The sequence below is a fragment of the Lipotes vexillifer genome, unplaced genomic scaffold (genome assembly GCF_000442215.2).
Source record: "Lipotes vexillifer unplaced genomic scaffold, Lipotes_vexillifer_v1.1 scaffold1477, whole genome shotgun sequence".
In the NCBI taxonomy this organism is placed as follows: Eukaryota; Metazoa; Chordata; class Mammalia; order Artiodactyla; family Lipotidae; genus Lipotes; species Lipotes vexillifer.
In genome coordinates, this window is record NW_006776536.1 from 901,204 (window position 1) to 920,805 (window position 19,602).

At 39.6% G+C, this 19,602-nt stretch overlaps 1 protein-coding gene across 2 annotated transcripts in view; it reads right to left on the bottom strand.

Annotated features, from left to right (window-relative positions):
* The window catches only part of KDM2A (lysine demethylase 2A), a 101,492-nt gene that overhangs the window by 14,164 nt on the left and 67,726 nt on the right, over window positions 1–19,602 (bottom strand). For both annotated transcript variants that reach the window (XM_007450443.1, XM_007450444.1), the window contains 6 exons: window positions 15,397–15,503; window positions 14,938–15,031; window positions 13,604–13,757; window positions 12,625–12,740; window positions 8,707–8,833; window positions 5,879–6,273 (listed from right to left, as the gene is read on the bottom strand). In XM_007450443.1, coding sequence (XP_007450505.1) covers window positions 5,879–6,273; window positions 8,707–8,833; window positions 12,625–12,740; window positions 13,604–13,757; window positions 14,938–15,031; window positions 15,397–15,503 — 993 coding nt within the window. The remainder of the gene's footprint in view (window positions 1–5,878; window positions 6,274–8,706; window positions 8,834–12,624; window positions 12,741–13,603; window positions 13,758–14,937; window positions 15,032–15,396; window positions 15,504–19,602) is intronic.

Sequence of the window (19,602 nt, forward strand, 5' to 3'; positions counted from 1 at the left end):
AGCTGAGCTCCTCTGGAGTTACCTTCACTCCCTGAACAACCGGCCTGCTTCACCTGCCCCTCCCCCAGCCCAGAATCCAGAACCAGCACACGTTCCCAGAAAAACCTTCAGAATGACACATTTCAACCAATACTGAGGTATTCAATACAATACGGCTGTTTAATATCAGCTACTTCCACAACAGATCCCGGCCTCTGCTCACCACCCAGGGAGCCTCCCACAGTGAGAGAACCGCCTGGGCAGCTCTGCTGGCAGTTCCCTCGTGACCGAGTCAGACCAGCTGAGGCGCAATCTCAGGTCAAGGAGCTTTACTCTCCTACCTCTCCTACCTCGGAACCAGGCACAGGGAACCAGGGGAAGTGCAGCTGCCAACTCCACACCTGCCAGTCTCCTGGGACCCTGCCCCTTGGACTACCCCGCCCTCAGGACACCAGCACTCCTGCACATCTCCTATGCCTATGCCAGTTGTCTGTTCTGCCTGCCTCTTTCTTGATATTCCCTGGATGAAGCAGCCAGCCTCACATCCTGTCAGACACCTTCATGCCACTTCTGACGGCCACTCGAGTGACACGTGTCACCCACTCTCCACGCACCAATCCACGGTCAGGGTTAAACTCAGACAGAATGAGCACTCTCTCAGGCTACAGTGTCCCATATATTGGGGCCAGATTTATGTAATTTTTAGACTCTAATAAATGTAACTTGGCTTTTTTGGAAATGACAGAAGCTGCTTTGAAATAAACATCTCAGGCCACTGAGAACCTAGCTCTTAACCACTGGAAACATGCTTATTTATTCTAGCTTATTCCAGGACAGTTGTTTAAGTGAGTTTCTGGCGCAGTCAATGGCCTAATAGGCTCTCTGGGGCCTGGGGCTTTGGATGCCGGGCTCTGCATATTTTAATTTTTACAGTAGTTTACCAAGGAAAAGGAGGGACTTTCGTGCTCTTCTGTGGAGCTCTTCCTGGAAATGTTTGAATGGTCATTCTAGTCCTAAACCTCATTTGCACTTTATCTTAAGACTCAGAGACCCTGTGTAATTAGTCTTAATCACTGGACTGCCTGGGAAGTCCCTAGTCTATTATGTTAGAAAAACCTTCCTTAACAGGTGTGAGAGGTCTTCTTGGAAAATGCTTGTTTTGGTCTTAGTGTTATCTAACCTAGAGGGATGATGAAGTATGCACAAATACTTGAGAAACAAGTTACTCCAAAACAAAACAAAAGTTCAAGTTGTAGCAAGCAGAAATTCTAAAGGCCACCGGAAAAAGACAAAAACCAGACAGGGCACTAGGAAACTCACTCCAGGTAAGTTTTCAAATCACACATTAAACAAGACCTAATTTTTTTCTCTTATTAATTCAGAATAAAAGATAGGCAACAAAGATGAGAATAAGAATATAACATTATATAATACAGGAATATAATGAAAATACTTTTAAATAATTGTATCTATTTTAACCTAACCTATATGCCTTGGAGCTGAGTTATTTAAAACTTTTTAGTCAGTAAGAATATGTGAATTATTACAAATATCTTGTCAGTAAAAATTGCAAATGAAGTTTTATTTATACAAGTTCTTTTTTTTCCTCCTCATCTGGCTTAATGGACTAAGTTCTAATTACACTGGGTCCTCTATCAGCTCTTCTCTTTATTAGTGTCAGAATCACTCCCAAAGTGTCAGATGAAGGAAATTTCTGATTAGTGTTTCTGTATTTATTCACAACCGTAACTCTCTGCTTCAGTCCCATCATACTCCTGTAAATTTTTACATCACAGTTACAAAATAAAATGTTAGAATCTTAGAGCAGCAGTAGCCAATTGTACCACAAAGAAAAAATTTCAAATTTATAAATTGAGAGCTTTCATCATTTAGATAATGTTGTAGTAATCAATCTGTATCATCTAACAGGAAAGTTTATTAACTGGTAAATTAAAAAGACTGGCACCTCCTTCCCTTAGAACAGAATCGACCACCCGCCCCCTCAGTGTCATGCCCAGCACCTGTAAACCTAGAAGGCACTTACTTTCTTAGCCCACTTAAAATGCCTGCTCCACCACTGGACTATAAGCCCCCTGAGGGTTTGGTCCACAGTATGTTCGCATATTTATACCAACTCTAAGCCTGGTTCCTGGCAGAGAGTAGGCAGGCATTATTCACATTAGTGGAATAAGTGAGTTTCATAGATTTGTAACAGTTAATTTTTTTCTGTAATAATGATACTGTTTATTAAGTACTTTACTAACATTATCATTAATTTTCACAACATCCCCACTGAGGTAGATGTTATTTTACAGAGGAGAAAACATGCTTTTATAGATCTAGTATCCTGCCCAAAAGTCACATGTTTGCCAAGCTTATCAAAATGTTTTAGAGAAAATAGGAAAGTAGAATAATATTCAGTAACACTGAAATTGTTTCATTAAGTGAGCTGGGCAGCCAAATGTATTGATATATTAAAAGCTTCTTTATATAATACACACACACACACATACACACACCCACACATACATTAAGAGCTCCTTTATTACCAAAATAAACACAAACAGAACAGTAAAGTCTGATTAAAAATTCAGTCTTCCAGCCGACTCCCACCATCTTGCTATGACGCACTGTCAGCAGTTGATATGCCCCCCTCCAGCCCCGCTGTAATGCACATACAAACAAAGACACTTTTTCTTACATTAATGGGGTTGCACTATACATACTGCTCCAGGTCCTGCTTCTTTATTCAACATTTCTCAAGGACATAGCCTCTCAATTTTAGATTAGGAGCCAAGGTTACTCACACCCCTCCCAAATAGGACTTTACACATGCTCATTACTTTCCCCTGAACTCTGCCAATAAATCAAAACTTTTTAATGCCTCATTTTTCATCTAATTCCCTTCAAACTCTATACTCTATGATCTTTCTTCAACACTGTAGAACATTTTAGAATCTTCAAAGCCCTTTTACCACATCAGTAAAATTGACTTTTCTCTCAGGGAACAGGTAATTATGGATGTCTTGAGATATCCACCAATTTTCCTCTCATCTCTTCTCCTAGTTATTTGTGAAAGTCATATAGGCTACAAGAAGAAACAATCCCTCCCTCTGCAGGAAGGGTAAACTCTGGGCTTGCTTTTGTCCTTTGCTGCAGTGTAGCCTTCTGTGCTACCACAGCACCAAGTTTTCTAGCACTGCAGTCTCCAGCTGTGGCAGTGATTCGGCACCCACCCAATCCAATGCTTTTTTCTTTTTGGTGATGCTTAGATTCTCGAAGTATTTAAGCCATAAACTCAGTGTTATCTAAAGCTCAGATTAAATATAACTGGTCAAATATACGAATAATCCATTTGATCTTAAGTGAAACTACCTGCAGAACTGGGTTCTAAATCTTTTGTCTTCTGTTATCAGCTACATTTTGACTATGGTATTGGGTAAACAAGAGAAGGGAGAATTCAAACACTGTCAGTCTATGCAGTCATCCCACTGGGCCACTCGTTCCTCATGCTCTGGTCTCTATGCCACTCTGTCTTGGTGAGCAATGGCAGCCAGATTCTCCATGATTCCTGATAAACAGGAAGCTCTCTCTAGACACTTTTCACAGTGTTAAGAGTTCTCTTTAGATGGCTCTTCTTAACTCATTCCCTTTCTTGCTGCCTCCTTTTACTCTGCTTAATATTTGACACAAATCTTTCTACGTTTTCCCCTACCACTCTGCCTCTGCAAATATCCTTATTTAACTACATTAGTTAAGGGAGTTTCTGTATTTCTATCATGACATTTGACCTGTACAACTGGTTAGTGAATTATAATATGACTTCCTACAACTGGATTCAATGAAATCAAATCCATCTATAGACATCCTTTAGGATTAAAAAGATATTTTTCTTTTTCATGAATTAGAAATACAGATTCCCCAGGCCACAGGAACGTTAGTGAGAGATAAACTTACAAATCTTTCTTCTTAGGGTTCCTAAAGGCAATTATACAAGTTAATAAGGCGCCAAAGTCATGATTTAATGTTTCCTACATGCATCCATGATGGAATAGCTACATGAAAAAAGAAACTTCTGGGGAGTTCCCTGGTGGCCTAGTGGTTAGGATTCTAGGCTTCTACTGCCGTGACCTGGGGTCAATCACTGGTCAGGGAACTGAGATCGTGAAAGTCACGCGGCGCGGCCAAAAAAAGGAGAAACTTCTGTAGAAAAAAAGATGATGTTACACTCAAACGCTCAGGAAAACATAATTATACACGTCCCATCACAATGGAAAAGAAAAAATGTAAGTGCCCTTTGTTCACTCAGGGGTGGGAAGTGAGTTTGGAAACTGGTTTGTGAGTCTGGAAAAGTAGGCTAAGTTTGTTTTGCTGCACATTAATCATGACAGATATAGGACCACACCCACCTGGAACTTTGTTATTTCCTCCCATAAATACAAGCCACAATGATAACCACCTGTCTTGTCTAGAACAGCTGTATAAAACCAAACTATAAAACCAACTGTCTAGCTTCTATCACTATGGAGAGGACCAACCTCACTAGGGTACCACCCCTTTTAGTCTCTTAAAGGTTTTACCATTTCACTGATGCATAAACAGTAAGATATAGTTAAAATGTCAATGGAAGAAAGAAAACATTAAAAAAATTAAGTCTAGGTCCTATCCCAGTCTTTGGAATTCTTTCCTGAGGTATCTGGCAGAAGGTAGGGAGCACCTCAGCTGGTTGGTTAGTGGTGGCCAAGGGAAAACTTGAATCAGGAATGGAAAAGATGTACTATGAGATATTTTGCCCATCTTCCTTGAGGTCACTAAAATTATTCCTTATAAATTCTTCTGTGGCTTAAAACAATCTATATGACAGGTCTGAAAAATAACACTTGCTACAAATGGTGAACTAACTTTCTAATACACATACCCATGCCCTGCATCCAAGACATAATTCCAAACAGTGATTTAAAGACTTTTTGGTGTTCATATTAATGGTTACTGTGTGTGTGTGTGTGTGTGTGTGTGTGTGTGTGTGTGTGTGTGTGTGTGTGTGTGTGTCCACGGTGGGTGTCATGTGGGATCTTAGTTCTCTAACCAGGGATATAACCCATGTCCCCCTGCAGTGGCAGCGCAGAGTCTTAACCACTAGACCACCAGGGAAGTCCCCAGTGTTTATGTATAAGGAGAGATTTAATAGAACTCTCTCCAGTTCAGACAGCTCAAATCTGGATTCCTTAAAAATAAGCTCATTTCTTTGAGACCAATATATGAGGGCTGGGCTGGGCTTTGAAGATTACTAATGCTTGGAGACTTATTGAGAAAGAAGAAAAATATACAACAAGAAACTTGATATAGCAATAGGATGAATTATGTTTAAAATGACACTTTTCTCAAAAGTTGCCCCAATGTATTTAAGTCTTAATACTAGATAAATTTGAAGCTAAATAAGTTAAACACGCTCAACATAACCCAACATTTCAATTTCTTTCCTCTAAATCTGCTTGGGGTAAGACTGCTAGAGATTGTTATTGGCCACTTTTGTTCTGAAATAGGCCTCTTTATCTTAGTGTAACTTAAGTTCAAAGTAACATTTCTTAATACAAACATTTTCTCCGGCTCTTCCTTTTTTTAGGGTCAGCCTGAAATCAGCATTTTTAGGACTAGATTTAAGTCCTAACTGAACGTACAAATGTTAGTATTTTCATAACAGGGACCTAACCTCATTCTAGGAATTGAAACATTGTACAGCCCAAACACACACACACACACACACACACACACACACACACACTTAACTTCTTTCTTGCTGAATCAAGATTACCCAAAACTCCCAAATTTTCTCTCAGAATCCAGAAACTGAATGCCCTAGCCAGATCAATAGCTGTCATGCAAAATAACCAACCCTTACCTTTACATCAGCAATGAGAGCATCTTCGTCTTCTATCCCTGTAGGGACACATTTCTTGTGCAGTGGCAGAGACTCCAATTTATCTACAAGGCAACGAAGGCCTTCAAGCTCAAAATGGGTCAGATGCACCTGTCGGTCCTTTCTGGGGCTACACTGGGGATCCCATACTTGGCCATTGTGGGAGCCCCGGCTAGAGTCAGAGGATGAGTCCCCAGACAAAGTTTTCTTCAGACTTGGAAGACTTCGGCAGGTTTTGCCCAGTCCATCATAATCCAGGTTAACCCCATTGGCTACAGGGCTAGTGAGGACAGAACGCCTGCTGCTCAAGCGCCGGGGTTCTCGATCTACTGCTTCCTCATCCCCATTTCCAGACTCCAACCCATTTAACTCCAAATCTGCCAGTATGAAGAGAAAATGCAGTAAGAACATGACACAAGGCCATGTGATCAACAAGAGAAATAGGTAGTATGGGAGGGGCCTTGAGGTTATAAATGACAAAGCTGTCACATTTTAAAAATGGTCTTCCCTATTCCAACCCATTTGTCCACTGTTGAAAACCATTTACAGGTAAAAACAGGATCCTGAGCTAGCAGGACAACTGAGGTAACAGTCAACTGGATTTTTAAAAGATTGGGAAGGGTGCAGTCTTTAAACTGTGTGCTAGAAATAAGTTACCTATGAAAATAGCTGTAAATTAGTTTCAAGTTCAAACTTAATTTGGGTATTATGGGATTTCATTATCTTTTAAAAAAATAGTATGAAGCACATATATTTAAAAAGTAGTTTTGTTCAAAGTTTTCACCATAAAATTAAGCTTTGGAATTGAAATCTTAGCAACATGGCTAATAAAACAAAGTGAATATTTTTTAAAAGAAAGATTTTGGTAATCAAAACAAAGTGAAAAAAGAAGTTTTAATGAAAGAAGAATTTTAAAATGTTAACTGATCTTTTATTATGAAAGTAACACATGTTGACTATTAATAATTTAGAAAATACAGGAAGATGCAAAGAAGTAAATAAGTCATCCCATATCTCTCCACCCTTGGATAACAACTCAGTGTGATGTATCTTCTTTCCATCTTTTGCTATACATATGTGTATGACTATGACTTGATGTATTTTTTTTGGTAAACCTTGTAATTTAATTAATTAATTAATTTATTTATTTTTGGCTGCGTTGGATCTTCATCGCTGCGCACGGGCTTTTCTCTAGTTGTGGCGAGCGGGGGCTGCTCTTCGTTGTGGTGCGTGGGCGTCTCATTGCAGTGGCTTCTCTTGTTGCAGAGCACGGCTCTAGGGGCGCAGGCTTCAGTAGCTGTGGCACATGGGCTCAGTAGTTGTGGCTCGTGGGCTCTAGAGCGCAGGCTCAGTAGTTGTGGCACGTGGGCTTAGTTGCTCTGTGGCATGTGGGATCTTCCCAGACCAGGGCTCGAACCCGTGTCCCCTGCATTGGCAGGCGGATTCTTAACCACTGTGCCACCAGGGAAGCCCGACTTGATGTATTTTTAAACAAAATTAGGATCATGCTGTATGTACAATTCTGTATCTTGCTTTCATGTATTGGTGAGCATGTTTCAGAAATGCTAAGGCAAAAAGTATCTTGCTTGGATTGAAGACTCTCCATTAAATATATGACCACAGGATACTACAGTGTTGGCTCCTCTTTATTTTTAAGGCATGGAATAGCCTAAAAATGTATAACTGAAACTATCTTGACATCCGATAAAATATTTCTCTTGATAGAAGTTGGGGAAACATTAAAGCACAGAGGTTAAGAAAATACATTTTAGAATCTTACCAACATGGTTTAAGCTGTAGCTTTCCCACTTACTAACTCTTAGATCACAAATGAGTTTTTTAATCTCCTTGAACCTTAATGTCCCCATTTGTAAAATATGCATAATAATACCTACACCTCACAGCTAATAATAATAACTTAATGTATATAAGCTGCTTAGTTTGGTGCCTGGAATATAGTAAGAGTAATTATGATGGTACGATCCTAGTTTTTATTGTGCCAAAGACCATTCTTTACAGAATAAAACATTTTAGACAACTGATTACTCTTCTTTTTTTTTTGGCTGCGCTGTGTGGCTTGCGGGATCTTAGTTCTCCCACCAGGGACTGAACCTGGGCCATGGCAGTGAACGTGCGGAGTCCTAACCACTGGACCACCAGGGAATTTCCAACTGATTACTTTTGTGAGGAGCTAAGTACTAACAACTCAGACAAAGATGAGACAAAGAATATTTCATTTAGCCCTAGTAATTCACATCTGGGTAGGAGGATCAGCTGTAACCAGTGTTCAACTTCAGTGAATGGATTTGGTACTTCAAAGTAGATAAGTAAAAAAGACAAACTATAAAAACAGAACTACTAGACTTCCCTGGTGGTGCAGTGGTTAAGAATCTGCCTGCCAATGCAGGGGACACAGGTTCGAGCCCTGATCTGGGAAGATCCCACATGCTGTGGAGCAACTAAGCCTGTGTGCCACAACTACTGAGCCTGCGCTCTAGAGCCCGCAAGCCACAACTACTGAGCCCATGTGCCACAACTACTGAAGCCTGACTGCCTAGAACCCATGCTCTGCAACAAGAGAAGCCACCGCAATGAGAAGCCCATGCACCGCAACGAAGAGTAGCCCCTGCTCGCCACAACCAGATAAAGCCCGCACGCAGCAATGAAGACCCCACGCAGCCATAAATAAGTTAATTAATTAATTAATTAAAAACAAAACAAAACTACTGAGCAACAGCTTACGGAAGAGTCCCAGTCTCACCCTCAGTCCTGCAGAGTATCTTGAAAGTTCATGCAGGTGGAACACTTACCCATGCTAAGGGACTCTTTCTGAAATTCCTTAGTTAAGTGGGAACGGTTGGTTATGCAGTACACATAGCGCTCCAACACGTACCAACACATCTCATAGTAGAATGGATAGCGGAACTTATTTGGAACCTACACAGGAAAAAAATGATGAAAAAGTCAAGCTGATAACACTTTTCAAGGAAAGAGAGTAACAAACAATCACTGCAATAATTAGCCCAGGAAAAACACTCTCTAAGTAACCTGCAAACCTAAGTTGTCATGTGGAGCAAGAACTTAAGTGGATCTGTCAACTTAGAAAATGTTGGTCTTGGGAAATAATCACTAAAGATAAAAGGTACTTGGAAAGACCATTTAGAACTATCAAGAAGCTGTCTTGCTGAGTGGGAAAGCAACAAAAACAAGTTTCAAGACAGAGAGTAAAATGTTAGTAAGACACAATATACTTAATTGAGAAAATTGTTTTAGGGTTCTTAGGATACAAAGGCATACCAACCACTCTTGCCTTTACTATGGTTTTACCCTGAACCAGAAGGCCATGAAACACAGAATATAACATGAAATCAGGACATGAGATAAAGTTATATGTTTTTATTATATCCTTACATATATGAAAGTATGATTAGAGATGCATTCTCAAGGTATATCTAGTCTAGGACATGAGACTGAGTACTTCCCCCACTATTAACTCTCAGCTTGCCTGTCTCATACATTGTAGTCTACTAAAATGGTATGTCCACAAATCAGGTTACTACTCCACGTGGCCTAATCAGTTGCTATCTTTAGTCTTCTTTCCAATTCTCCCCAAAAGTAGCATGAAATTATTCCAGCTGAATTATAATAAAAATAATTGCCCTTTAGATCTACCATAGTCAAGGAAATGGCAAATCAGCATGGGTCAACGAGTGAGAAAGATCAACCATGGGGACTATCCTAAATACAGGCATAACTTATTTTATTGTGCTTTTGCTTTACTGAGTTTTACAAATTGAAGGTCTGTAGCAACCCTGCACTGTCAAATGACGGTTAGCATTTTTTTAGCGATAAAGTATACTTTAATTAAGGTATCTACTTTTTTTTTAAGACATAATGCTACTGTACACTAACAGACTACATATAATAAACATAACTTTTATATGCACTGGGAAACCAAAAAAATTCATGTGACTCAGTTTACTGCAATATTCGCTTTATCGCAGTGGTCTGGAACCAAATCTGCCATATCTCTGAGGTATGCCTGTATGTCCTGCCCATCTTCTTTCAGAGAGGCCATCTCTCAAAAGGATAAGGCAAACAATACTTTTAGGATTGTTTTGAATATGTAACTCCTGAAAATGTTCCCACCTCCTTTCAAAGCTCCATGTCAGGTAGTCTTCCCCAGTCAAGGAGACCCAGATGCGAGTCCCTTTTCAAAACCCTTCACTAGGTCACAGGGCGTCACTGTGGAATGAGGAGATCACTTTCCTCATTGCAAGGCAGGAGACACATGTACTTTTCATTAGCTTTAAAACGCACAGGCTTCAGGCTCCAAATCTCGGTCTCTTATTGCCACTACATCTTTAACAACTAGAAGAGGTTTATCCACCCTTATTTGAAAATCAAATTAATTTACTTCTGGTACAGTAGGAGGGAACACAAGAATTAATAGATACTTGATCCCCCCCAAATAAAACATAATATACTGGACTTCTCTGCTCGCCTTTTAAGTTTTATTAACACTTTTCTGAAAGGTCTTTATTAAAAGTTCAGGACAACCCAAAATTCTAAAACCTCTGGGACTCTGTTAAGAGCGGAGTAATACTGGCAGAAAATAAATAAATAAATAAATAAAATATAAAACGGGCATTAAACTTTTGATTTTTCACTTGGAACTCAAGAGACTGTACTAGTAATAGCCAAGACATCACACACCCAAACTGTGCCATTACATTTTACCTATGCTGCTAGATACCACAGAGCACAGCAATTTCTAAGACTGGGTTAGAATGTTTTTGGAAGAAAAAATTTTAATACTCATTATAAAATTACTGAGCCTTTAAGAGCTATCAATAGAATAATTACCAACAATCAAGTTCAAATAGTATATTTCTACACTGGCATGGCCAAAGTAACCAAAACATTGTCTTAAATTTACAACACTTTATATTTCTTTCCTAAAGCATTCTCTACACATTCTCTTTTAAGTTAAATTCTGTAAATTTACACAAGTTTGTAACATAATAAACATATGTCAGGTTGGTATTGGCAATGTAAAAGCTTGGTGTAGAAAGTAAAAAAAAAAAAAAAAAAAAAAAAGGCTCTGTGTGTACATATGTAGAGGACCCAATGAAATGTTATAGAAACACAGAAGGGTTCCTATTTGGAATGAAAGAATTAAGCCGTTCTTAGGAAAAATGGAATAATATAGCAATTAGATACTGAAATTTGACATTTTCTGATAAACAAAGTCCAGGAAAATTAGACAGATAAATCAACATCAGTTATTACCAGTTTAACCGTCTGAAGGAAAATTTTCATGCAGAGATAAGGTGCTCATTTTACCTATGCCATTGAATATATATTCTCCCTTTCTTCCCTCAAACTGAGCAAACAATTAAGCTATGGGTATAATAGCTATTTTTAGCCAAAAAAGGGAATGCTTTTTAAAAACATTTTCAGATTGAATCTTACAGCAGTGTAGGTGGTATTACCTCTTAGAATGATTTTGAGTTAAATAAGAGTATTTTACTATGAAATTATGTAATTGTTCTCTTTTGAAACATTTTAACTACTTTTACTGTTACTATAACTTAAAACTTACTAAACTATTTACTGTTTTCTGTAGTTTCATTACTTTTAACAAACAAGCAGAAGTTCACTTCTATAAAATTTATTTAAAAAGCACTGCATCCTCTCAATTCTAACAGGGCAATCCCTATAACTCCAACAATACCAATCTTACATCTTACGTATAATATAATAGCTCCAACCAGAATAAATGTTTTCAAAATAGGCACCAAAATGGTTAACTGATCATGTTCACAGTAAACTGGTCAGTGACTACTCCTTCTAAAAGTTGTGAATTCTTCATTAATTGTTATGTTTTGATTTTTGATTTTGAAAACTTTCAAATCCACCAAAAAGTTTAAAGAGCAGTACCACTAAGACTTCCACAGCGTCCCCAAGATTCACCAGTTGTTAACATATCACATTCTCAATGGCTGGGGTTGGGGTGGGAAGAAAACTTAACTAAGAGAGGGTTTTGTGACATGAGAAATTTATATGAAATCAAATTTCAGTATCCATAAATAAAATGTTATTTTATTTGAGCCATCCTCACTTATTTAAGTTATTTCATTCTACAAAGCAGAGTTAAGTGCTTGTGACAGATACTGTATGGCCCACAAAGCCTAGAATATTTACTATCTGATCCTTTACAAAAAAAGTTTGCCAGGGCTTCCCTGGTGGCGCAGTGGTTGAGAGTCCGCCTGCCGATGCAGGGGACGCGGATTCGTGCCCCGGTCCGGGAGGATCCCACATGCCGCGGAGCGGCTGGGCCCGTGAGCCATGGCCGCTGAGCCTGCGCGTCCGGAGCCTGTGCTCCACAACGGGAGAGGCCACAACAGTGAGAGGCCCACGTACAGCAAAAAAAAAAAAAAAAAAAAAGTTTGCCAATTCTTGCCTTAAGGTATCCAATGCATGTAACTTTCCCCCTATATATCCAGAATGGTTTATCAGCTATGTAACATCCTATGGAAAACTGACAAAAGAAGCCACACAAGTCATTTGCTATAGGGCTTCATTCTCTCACACAACCCCAGTTAAGAAAGGCAGTATACACATTTATATATTAAAGTATAACAGTTTGAGTGTTACATAGTAAGCAGAGTAAAGAAAGATATAAGAAACCTCTTCAAATCCAATTATTACATAGAGTTACTTACCCGTGTCCGATCTTCAATGTTGTATATTTTTAACTGCATGGGGATATTGAAGCTATGCAAAAAATTGCCTCCAAACACTAACGTGTCTGTAGGAGTATACACAGCATGAATCCAGCCTAGAAGAAAGGGAATGGAGGGCAGTGGCTGTAAGCACACGTTGTAACATGGCTCTCTCAGAGCATTAGTACAAGACTTCTGGATCGCACTTTTTACTCTAATTCTGCCTCTTCACGGCTGGTCAAGTTACTTAATCTCTTGCAGCCCCAATATCCTCTATAAAACCAGGATAAATTATACTTTATATGTGTGGTTGGTAAGCACTGAATGAGAAAGTACATGTTAAGTGTTTATAACAAACTTTCAATAAATGGTGTTTGCATTTTTTGGAGCACCTAATATGAACCAGGCTTAGTACAAGAGAATTTACATGTATTGTCATTTACTCCTCACAACAAAATGAGATAGGGATTTAAATATTTGACCAAAGTAGTATTAGCAGGTAAATGCATAGTCAGAATTCTAATACAGGTCTGTGACTCCAAAATCTATGCTCCCTCTAAGTACTTATTTTGGAACTTAGTTACCTGATAAAAACTATTACTGATTTAGCACTCTAGCCTTCACAGCTATCCCTTAGCAGAGGAGGTAGCTCTTAATAGGGGGCTGTTTATCACCTGCAAAACAGGTCTTATCCCTAGGATTCTGAAGAGCTAGGGCTAATGTGGGGCTCAAACATGTAGATCTGAAAAGCCGCCACTGGCAATTCTGATACATACTCTTAGTGGAAAATCATAGACTTTAAAAAAGAAGATAAATTCTTGGCATCTACTCAGTAATGACAAGAAAGAACATGCCATTGTTTTCTGCCCACTCCAGCATCATAACCATTCTTGGTGTTGGTGGTAATTTATCAATTTATTTTTCTTTAAGAAAAGAAAGTGGCTAGAGTAGACAACCCACTTTTTTGTATCTTGCTTACCTGAGGGAATGACGAAGGTATAGCCCTGCTTGAGCTCAATGCGCTGGCAATCTGACACCCGGTCACCCAGAAAGATGTCTCCCTGTTTCCCTGACAGCAGCCAATTCTCGTACAGCTCCAGGTTGTGGGCTGTAGGGGGGATGAGCCAGAAGACCTGTGAGTTAAAAAACTTCAGTCTGTTAACAGCCATTGACATGACCCAGTCGTCTCCCTCAACTGATAAACAGGTACAAACTTAAGACCAACAGGTAGAAGAGAAACAAGCAATCCTCCCAGCCTACAGAACTTGACCATTTGGGAAATTCTAGAGGCCTCAAGGAAGTGAACCTTTTTTGTCCTCCACTTGATCAAACAGCATTAGGGCTTCCCTGGGGTTTGATTGTAGAACCGGGAACCTATACAGGACTCAGAGAGAAGGAGGGCATTTAGCTTGTCACCTAGGCAGTCCCTTATTTGCCCCTGGCTGGCTGGCCTAAATGGTCCTAAGAAGCACAGTTAGGTACAGTACCTTCAAAACACAGGCCTGAGTTGCTTTATTCCAAGGTAGTAACCAAGACTGAAAGGACAGAACTTAAGATACCATTTAAATGGATCCAAAATAAACAAAATGACTGGATTTGGAGGTACAGCTGTTCTAGATTCGGCCCTCACATTTTAAAAGCATTATCTGTTTTCATTCCAGTTGTACTTTTCTCTCACAAATGCTTTCACTTCTTACAAGAAAAAAGGGTAACGGTAAGAGTGTAATACTATAAACCTCTGATATTAATTCTACATTTCCATTCTTACACAGCATTCAGAAGCAATCTGAGAAGCTGGAACAAAGGTCTTTATGAATGAGGATAATCTTTCAAAATCTATTTATATCCTCTGACAGGACTTAAAGGCTTCCTATGGCTACATTTCAGACCAATGCCTCTATATAGGGAAAAGTGGTTTGGATCCCAATTTGCTGATTTCATTGTGAATCTATCCACATTTTGTGTTTCCTTCTACTACTTTATTATACTTTCATGTAGAGAAATTATCTTGTCCTCCTAAAACCAGTTCCTTGCCTTCATTTGGAGAATTCTGTTTTGGGAATCTAGAAACAGGACCATTGAGGTTTACTAAGTTGTGATGCCAATACTGGTAAAATGAGAATGAACTAGATGAATAGTAATCCCTACTGGACTCTAGCCAAGAAGGTCAACTTAATCTACAATTCTCTCCAGATATGAGTGGGGACAATCCCCTAATAGACTCGTTTCCAGGGTATATGAAGCATGCATGGACTGAAGGAAACTCATATAACCAGCTTCAGATTCCAACCCCCATCACAACTATGACCGTACCTTTCCCCCTTGATGGATGTGATACCAAACAGAGGTACCACCAAAGTCCACATGGAAGTCAGTATAGCAGCCTCGAACACTCATCAGACAGTACCTGACCCAAAAAAAGCAGTAGCATTAGTGCACTGACGAGAAAAAGAGGACTTTTCCCACCACAATGCCACACTCTCCCCTTGTGTACTCCACTCCCTCTATTTTCCACCTAATAAACTCCCAGTCGGTGAGAGGAATGCAATCTCAAGCCATCATATTATCAGAAGATACTTTTGTTTTTATGTCATCAAGGGCTACGGTACTCTTACATACACTCTTCCCTTTGGAACTAAAGTCTACTCTTTAAATAATTCACCTTTTTGATCACTTGGGACCCAGAGCAAGGTTCCGAAGGGAGGAACCATTTCTTGCTATCACTTTGGTGTTCCACAGCACACTGAGGAAAATGCAGGGTAAGCCACTTACTTCTGCACTTTAGGGTACTGCATCTCCAAGATGGCATTTGTTGACTCAGTCTGACTTTCTTTCAAATGCCTTGGCCACATATTGTCTACCCAGTCAATGAAATCCACCTTTAAAAAGGAGAAGGAACATTTAGGCTTCAAAGGAAGGGTTGGGATTAAAGAGAATTCTAAAGTCAAGAAAAATAGAAATTCTCAAAACACACACTGAAAGACTACAATTTAATTTTAAGCAAACAAATAATATGTTGGTGAATCTTAGGATCAATAGGCAAACATTCTAGAAATAATTATTAAGTGAAAATAAAGACTAATGGTTCCATCAGCATGATCATAAAAGTAGCCCTAATCAAAACGAAGTCATTAAATGATGCCGTAGTATCCAACCAAGCCCTCTCTTCTGTGTCAGTACTGGTATAATCAGCTGTAATTTATTTTTTTTGGTCCAATAAAAGGCACTGTCTGGAAGGTACCTATAATAAACTTACCAAAAGATATAAATACTGTTAGAGCAGCTAAGATACCATTTAAGAAAGAAAGAGAAGAGAAGAGAAAAGAAAAAAGAAGAGGAGAGAAGTATAATCAGCTGTACTTTTTGAATCCACCTTACAACGCAGGGGACGCGGGTTTGATCTCTGGTCAGGGAACTAAGATCCCACATGCCGTGGGGCAACTAAGCCCGTGTGCCACAACTACTGAGCTCCTGCGCCTCAACTAGAGGGCCCGTGTGCCGCAAACAACAGAGCCCACGTGCTCTGGAGGCCACGTGCCACAACTAGAAAGAGAAAACCCGCACACCACAATTAGAGAGAAGCCCGTGCACCACAACGAAGAGCCCACATGCTGCAACGAATGATCCCGTGTTCCCCAACGAAGACCTGATGCAGCCAAAAATAAATAAATAATAAATAAATCTTAAAAAAATAAAATCATTTTAAAAAAGGTTAAGATAATAAATTTAAAAGAAAAAGGGAGGGGAGGTGGAGGGGAGGGCAGGGGAGGGGAGGGGAGAGGTGGAGGGGAAGGGAAAAGAATTCCAGTAGGGGTTTGTAGCTTGCATGAGCAATGTGCTATAGAATCTACTGGGTTAGGAATCAGAAGTTCCAGGTCTAGTTTTCTGAAGATCATATGTGAGCCTCTGGAACTTATCTGTAAAATAAGGATAATTACCACAAAGGAATATTGTGAGGATTACATGTAAATACATGTTAAAAATTTTTTGAAATAATGTCATCAGAGTTTAGGAATACGTTTGTTTGGCCACACCATGTGGCACGGGGAACTTCCCTGACCAGGGATCGAACCCGTGCCCTCTGCAGTAGAAGCACGGAGTGTTAACCACTGGACCACCAAGGGAAGTCCAGGAATCTGTTTTAAATATTGGGTTGGCCAAAAAGTCCGTTTAGGTTTTCCGTAACATCGTACAGAAAAACCCGAACGAACTTTTTGGCCAACCCAATATGTGCTAAAAGAAATGAGAAATGAAAACAGTACGAACTTATTTAAATACTTCACACTGAATTGTAACGTGCCCTGTACCTTCAAATGACTGCACCCAACCACTGAACTCCAAGAAACAGTCTTAGGTAGATAAAGTGTGATAACCATGTGATAACCAAATAACCATGGATTCAGCACAGCACTGGTGTTCCAAGTATCTAACTCATGGCTATAAAAAACATGTACCTGGTAAGCTTTATAACTTATGTATGTATATATTTGATCATTTATTTCCTTACAACATAGATCTAGATAAATGCATACAATCTGTGTGTAATGATATGAGGCAAATGTCCAGTGGACACTCAGATGTAAACTGTGGGAGAGTGTTTGGAATGGGTCACCGATGATATACAAGGTTTTTTTTTTGTTTTTTTTTTAAATTTATTTATTTATTTGGCTGAGCTGGGTCTTAGTCGCGGCATACAGGATCTTTAGTTGCAGCATGTGGGATCTAGTTTCCTGACCAGGGATCAAACCCAGGCCCCCTGGATAGGGAGCACGGTGTCTTGACCGCTGGACCACCAGGGAAGTCCCAATATGCAAGTTTAAATAAGCAAGATGAGGAACAACTATGAAGGTTAACTTGCTGCCCCATTTCAAAGAATTTCCACTCAGGGAACCAACAGTTTTAACTAAGCATCCACTGGGCCTAAGAACACTGAATGAGCCCCAGATTCTTCTTTCTATCATACAAAATCTACGTTCTGCTCTCTTGATGTAGTGGCCAGTTTTCTCCCACCTCCTGGTATTGTCCTTTGGAAAGCCTTTAACAGAATACAGAAAAACTGTGAGTTGCTCAGTATACTCACTATAAGTTCTTATATCTGGATAGGGAGAGGAAAAGTTAGGAACACATGAGTATTTTTTTGTCAAGGGTTCACTCAGAGATAGATGAACTTCTCTGGCTAGAATTTCTCACCTGCAGCAATAAGTCACTCTCTGGCTTCCCTTTATTTGATATTATTGGGTATTATCTGACTATCAGGAGAATATTATGGTAAGGTGTTCATACATTTTTCTTAGGTTAATCTTTAGGCTCTGGATAGGCCTTTTGCTAAATGGCCTCATCCATATGACAGCAAGTCTCCAGTGGAGATAATCAGTTTCTACCTGCCCCGTACCAATACAGGGCCAAACTGGCAAGAAGTGCAATAACTAAGACATAATCTATTCATACACTGTGCAAAAACAGCTCATGGCCTTCCACGAACTAATTTCCCCATCACCAAACAAATCTGCACATTACATCTGCTGCTATTTTTCATCTACTTCTCAGTTACTGCTGGGATGACAGCAGAAATCACCTCTCTCTCTTCACTAGAGAGTCCCACTTTATGCTACCACCTACAATGGGCACTTAAAAGTTGCCCACCTTGGGCTCCCCTGGTGGCACAGTGGTTGAGAATCTGCCTGCCAATGCAGGGGACATGAGTTCGAGCCCTGGTCCGGGAAGATCCCACATGCCGCGGAGCAACTAAGCCCATGTGCCACACTACTGATCCTGTGCTCTAGAGCCCGCGAGCCACAACTACTGAGACTGCATGCTGCAACTACTGAAGCCCGTGTGCCTAGAGCCCATGCTCCACAACAAGAGAAGCCACCACAATGAGAAGCCCGCGCGCCACAAGGAAGAGCAGCCCCTGCTCGCTGCAATTAGAGAAAGCCTGTGCACAGCAACAAAGACCCAACACAGCCAAAAATAAATAAATAAAATAAATAAATTTATTTAAAAAAAAGTTGCCCACCTTACTTTCCCTGCACCCACTTTTGCACATATTATTCTTCCTGCCTGGGATTCTGGTCTTCCTTCTCTTTGCCTCATTTTTTCTTTCATGTCAAGCCTAGGTACCGCTTCCTCCAAAATACTTCGCCCAATTCTCCTCCAGTTTAGGTTAGGGTGGGTCCTTCCTACTGGCTCCCACAACATTCGGTACTTATTCACTTTTGAAGCACTTACCACATTGTAGTTTCTATAAATGCCAATTCTCTGGTCTTTCTTCCCCATGAGACTCTAAGCATTTTGAGGACAAGAATGATCTTGTTTTCCACTGTACCTCTAGCACCTAAGCACAGCACTTAGCATGTGGCAGGCACTTAAACCAATAAGCTCACTCTGAAGGTGTGAAGATCATAGTGAACAAGAAATTATGTAGCTTATGTAAAAGATTACTACATGAATGAATACATTCGTCAAAACTCACTGAAATGTACCCTTAAAATGGGTACACTTTATTGTATATCAATTATACCTCAATAAAGTTGGTTTTTTATTAAGCATTATTGAGATATATTAGAAAAGACCTAGATAAATGGAGGGATATACCTTGGGGGAAAATACCCCAGTAAATAAATAACACCCTAGTAGAATAAGAACGCTGCTGCTTATATAGCAAGGTCATAAAAAGCTTGCTTCCTTTTAGGAGGTGACTTTGGTAATAATAGCTCACTCAATCTTTCTGGCCTTGTTTTAGGTCTCTAGAAGATACTGGTGCAGTATTCTCTGCCCTCTAGAAAATTTTCTATTTCTGAGCTCTTCCATGGGTTCTATTCCTCCATTTAATGGTGGAGTACTTTTCTAATTTTTATAAAATGATGTAGCATTTTTATCATTAAAACTAGGGGCAAAATGAATAAATTAAGGATGTTACAAAGAAGGCTTCATGTGTGAATAACACATTTCTAAATTTTAAGAATGGAAAAGTATGAT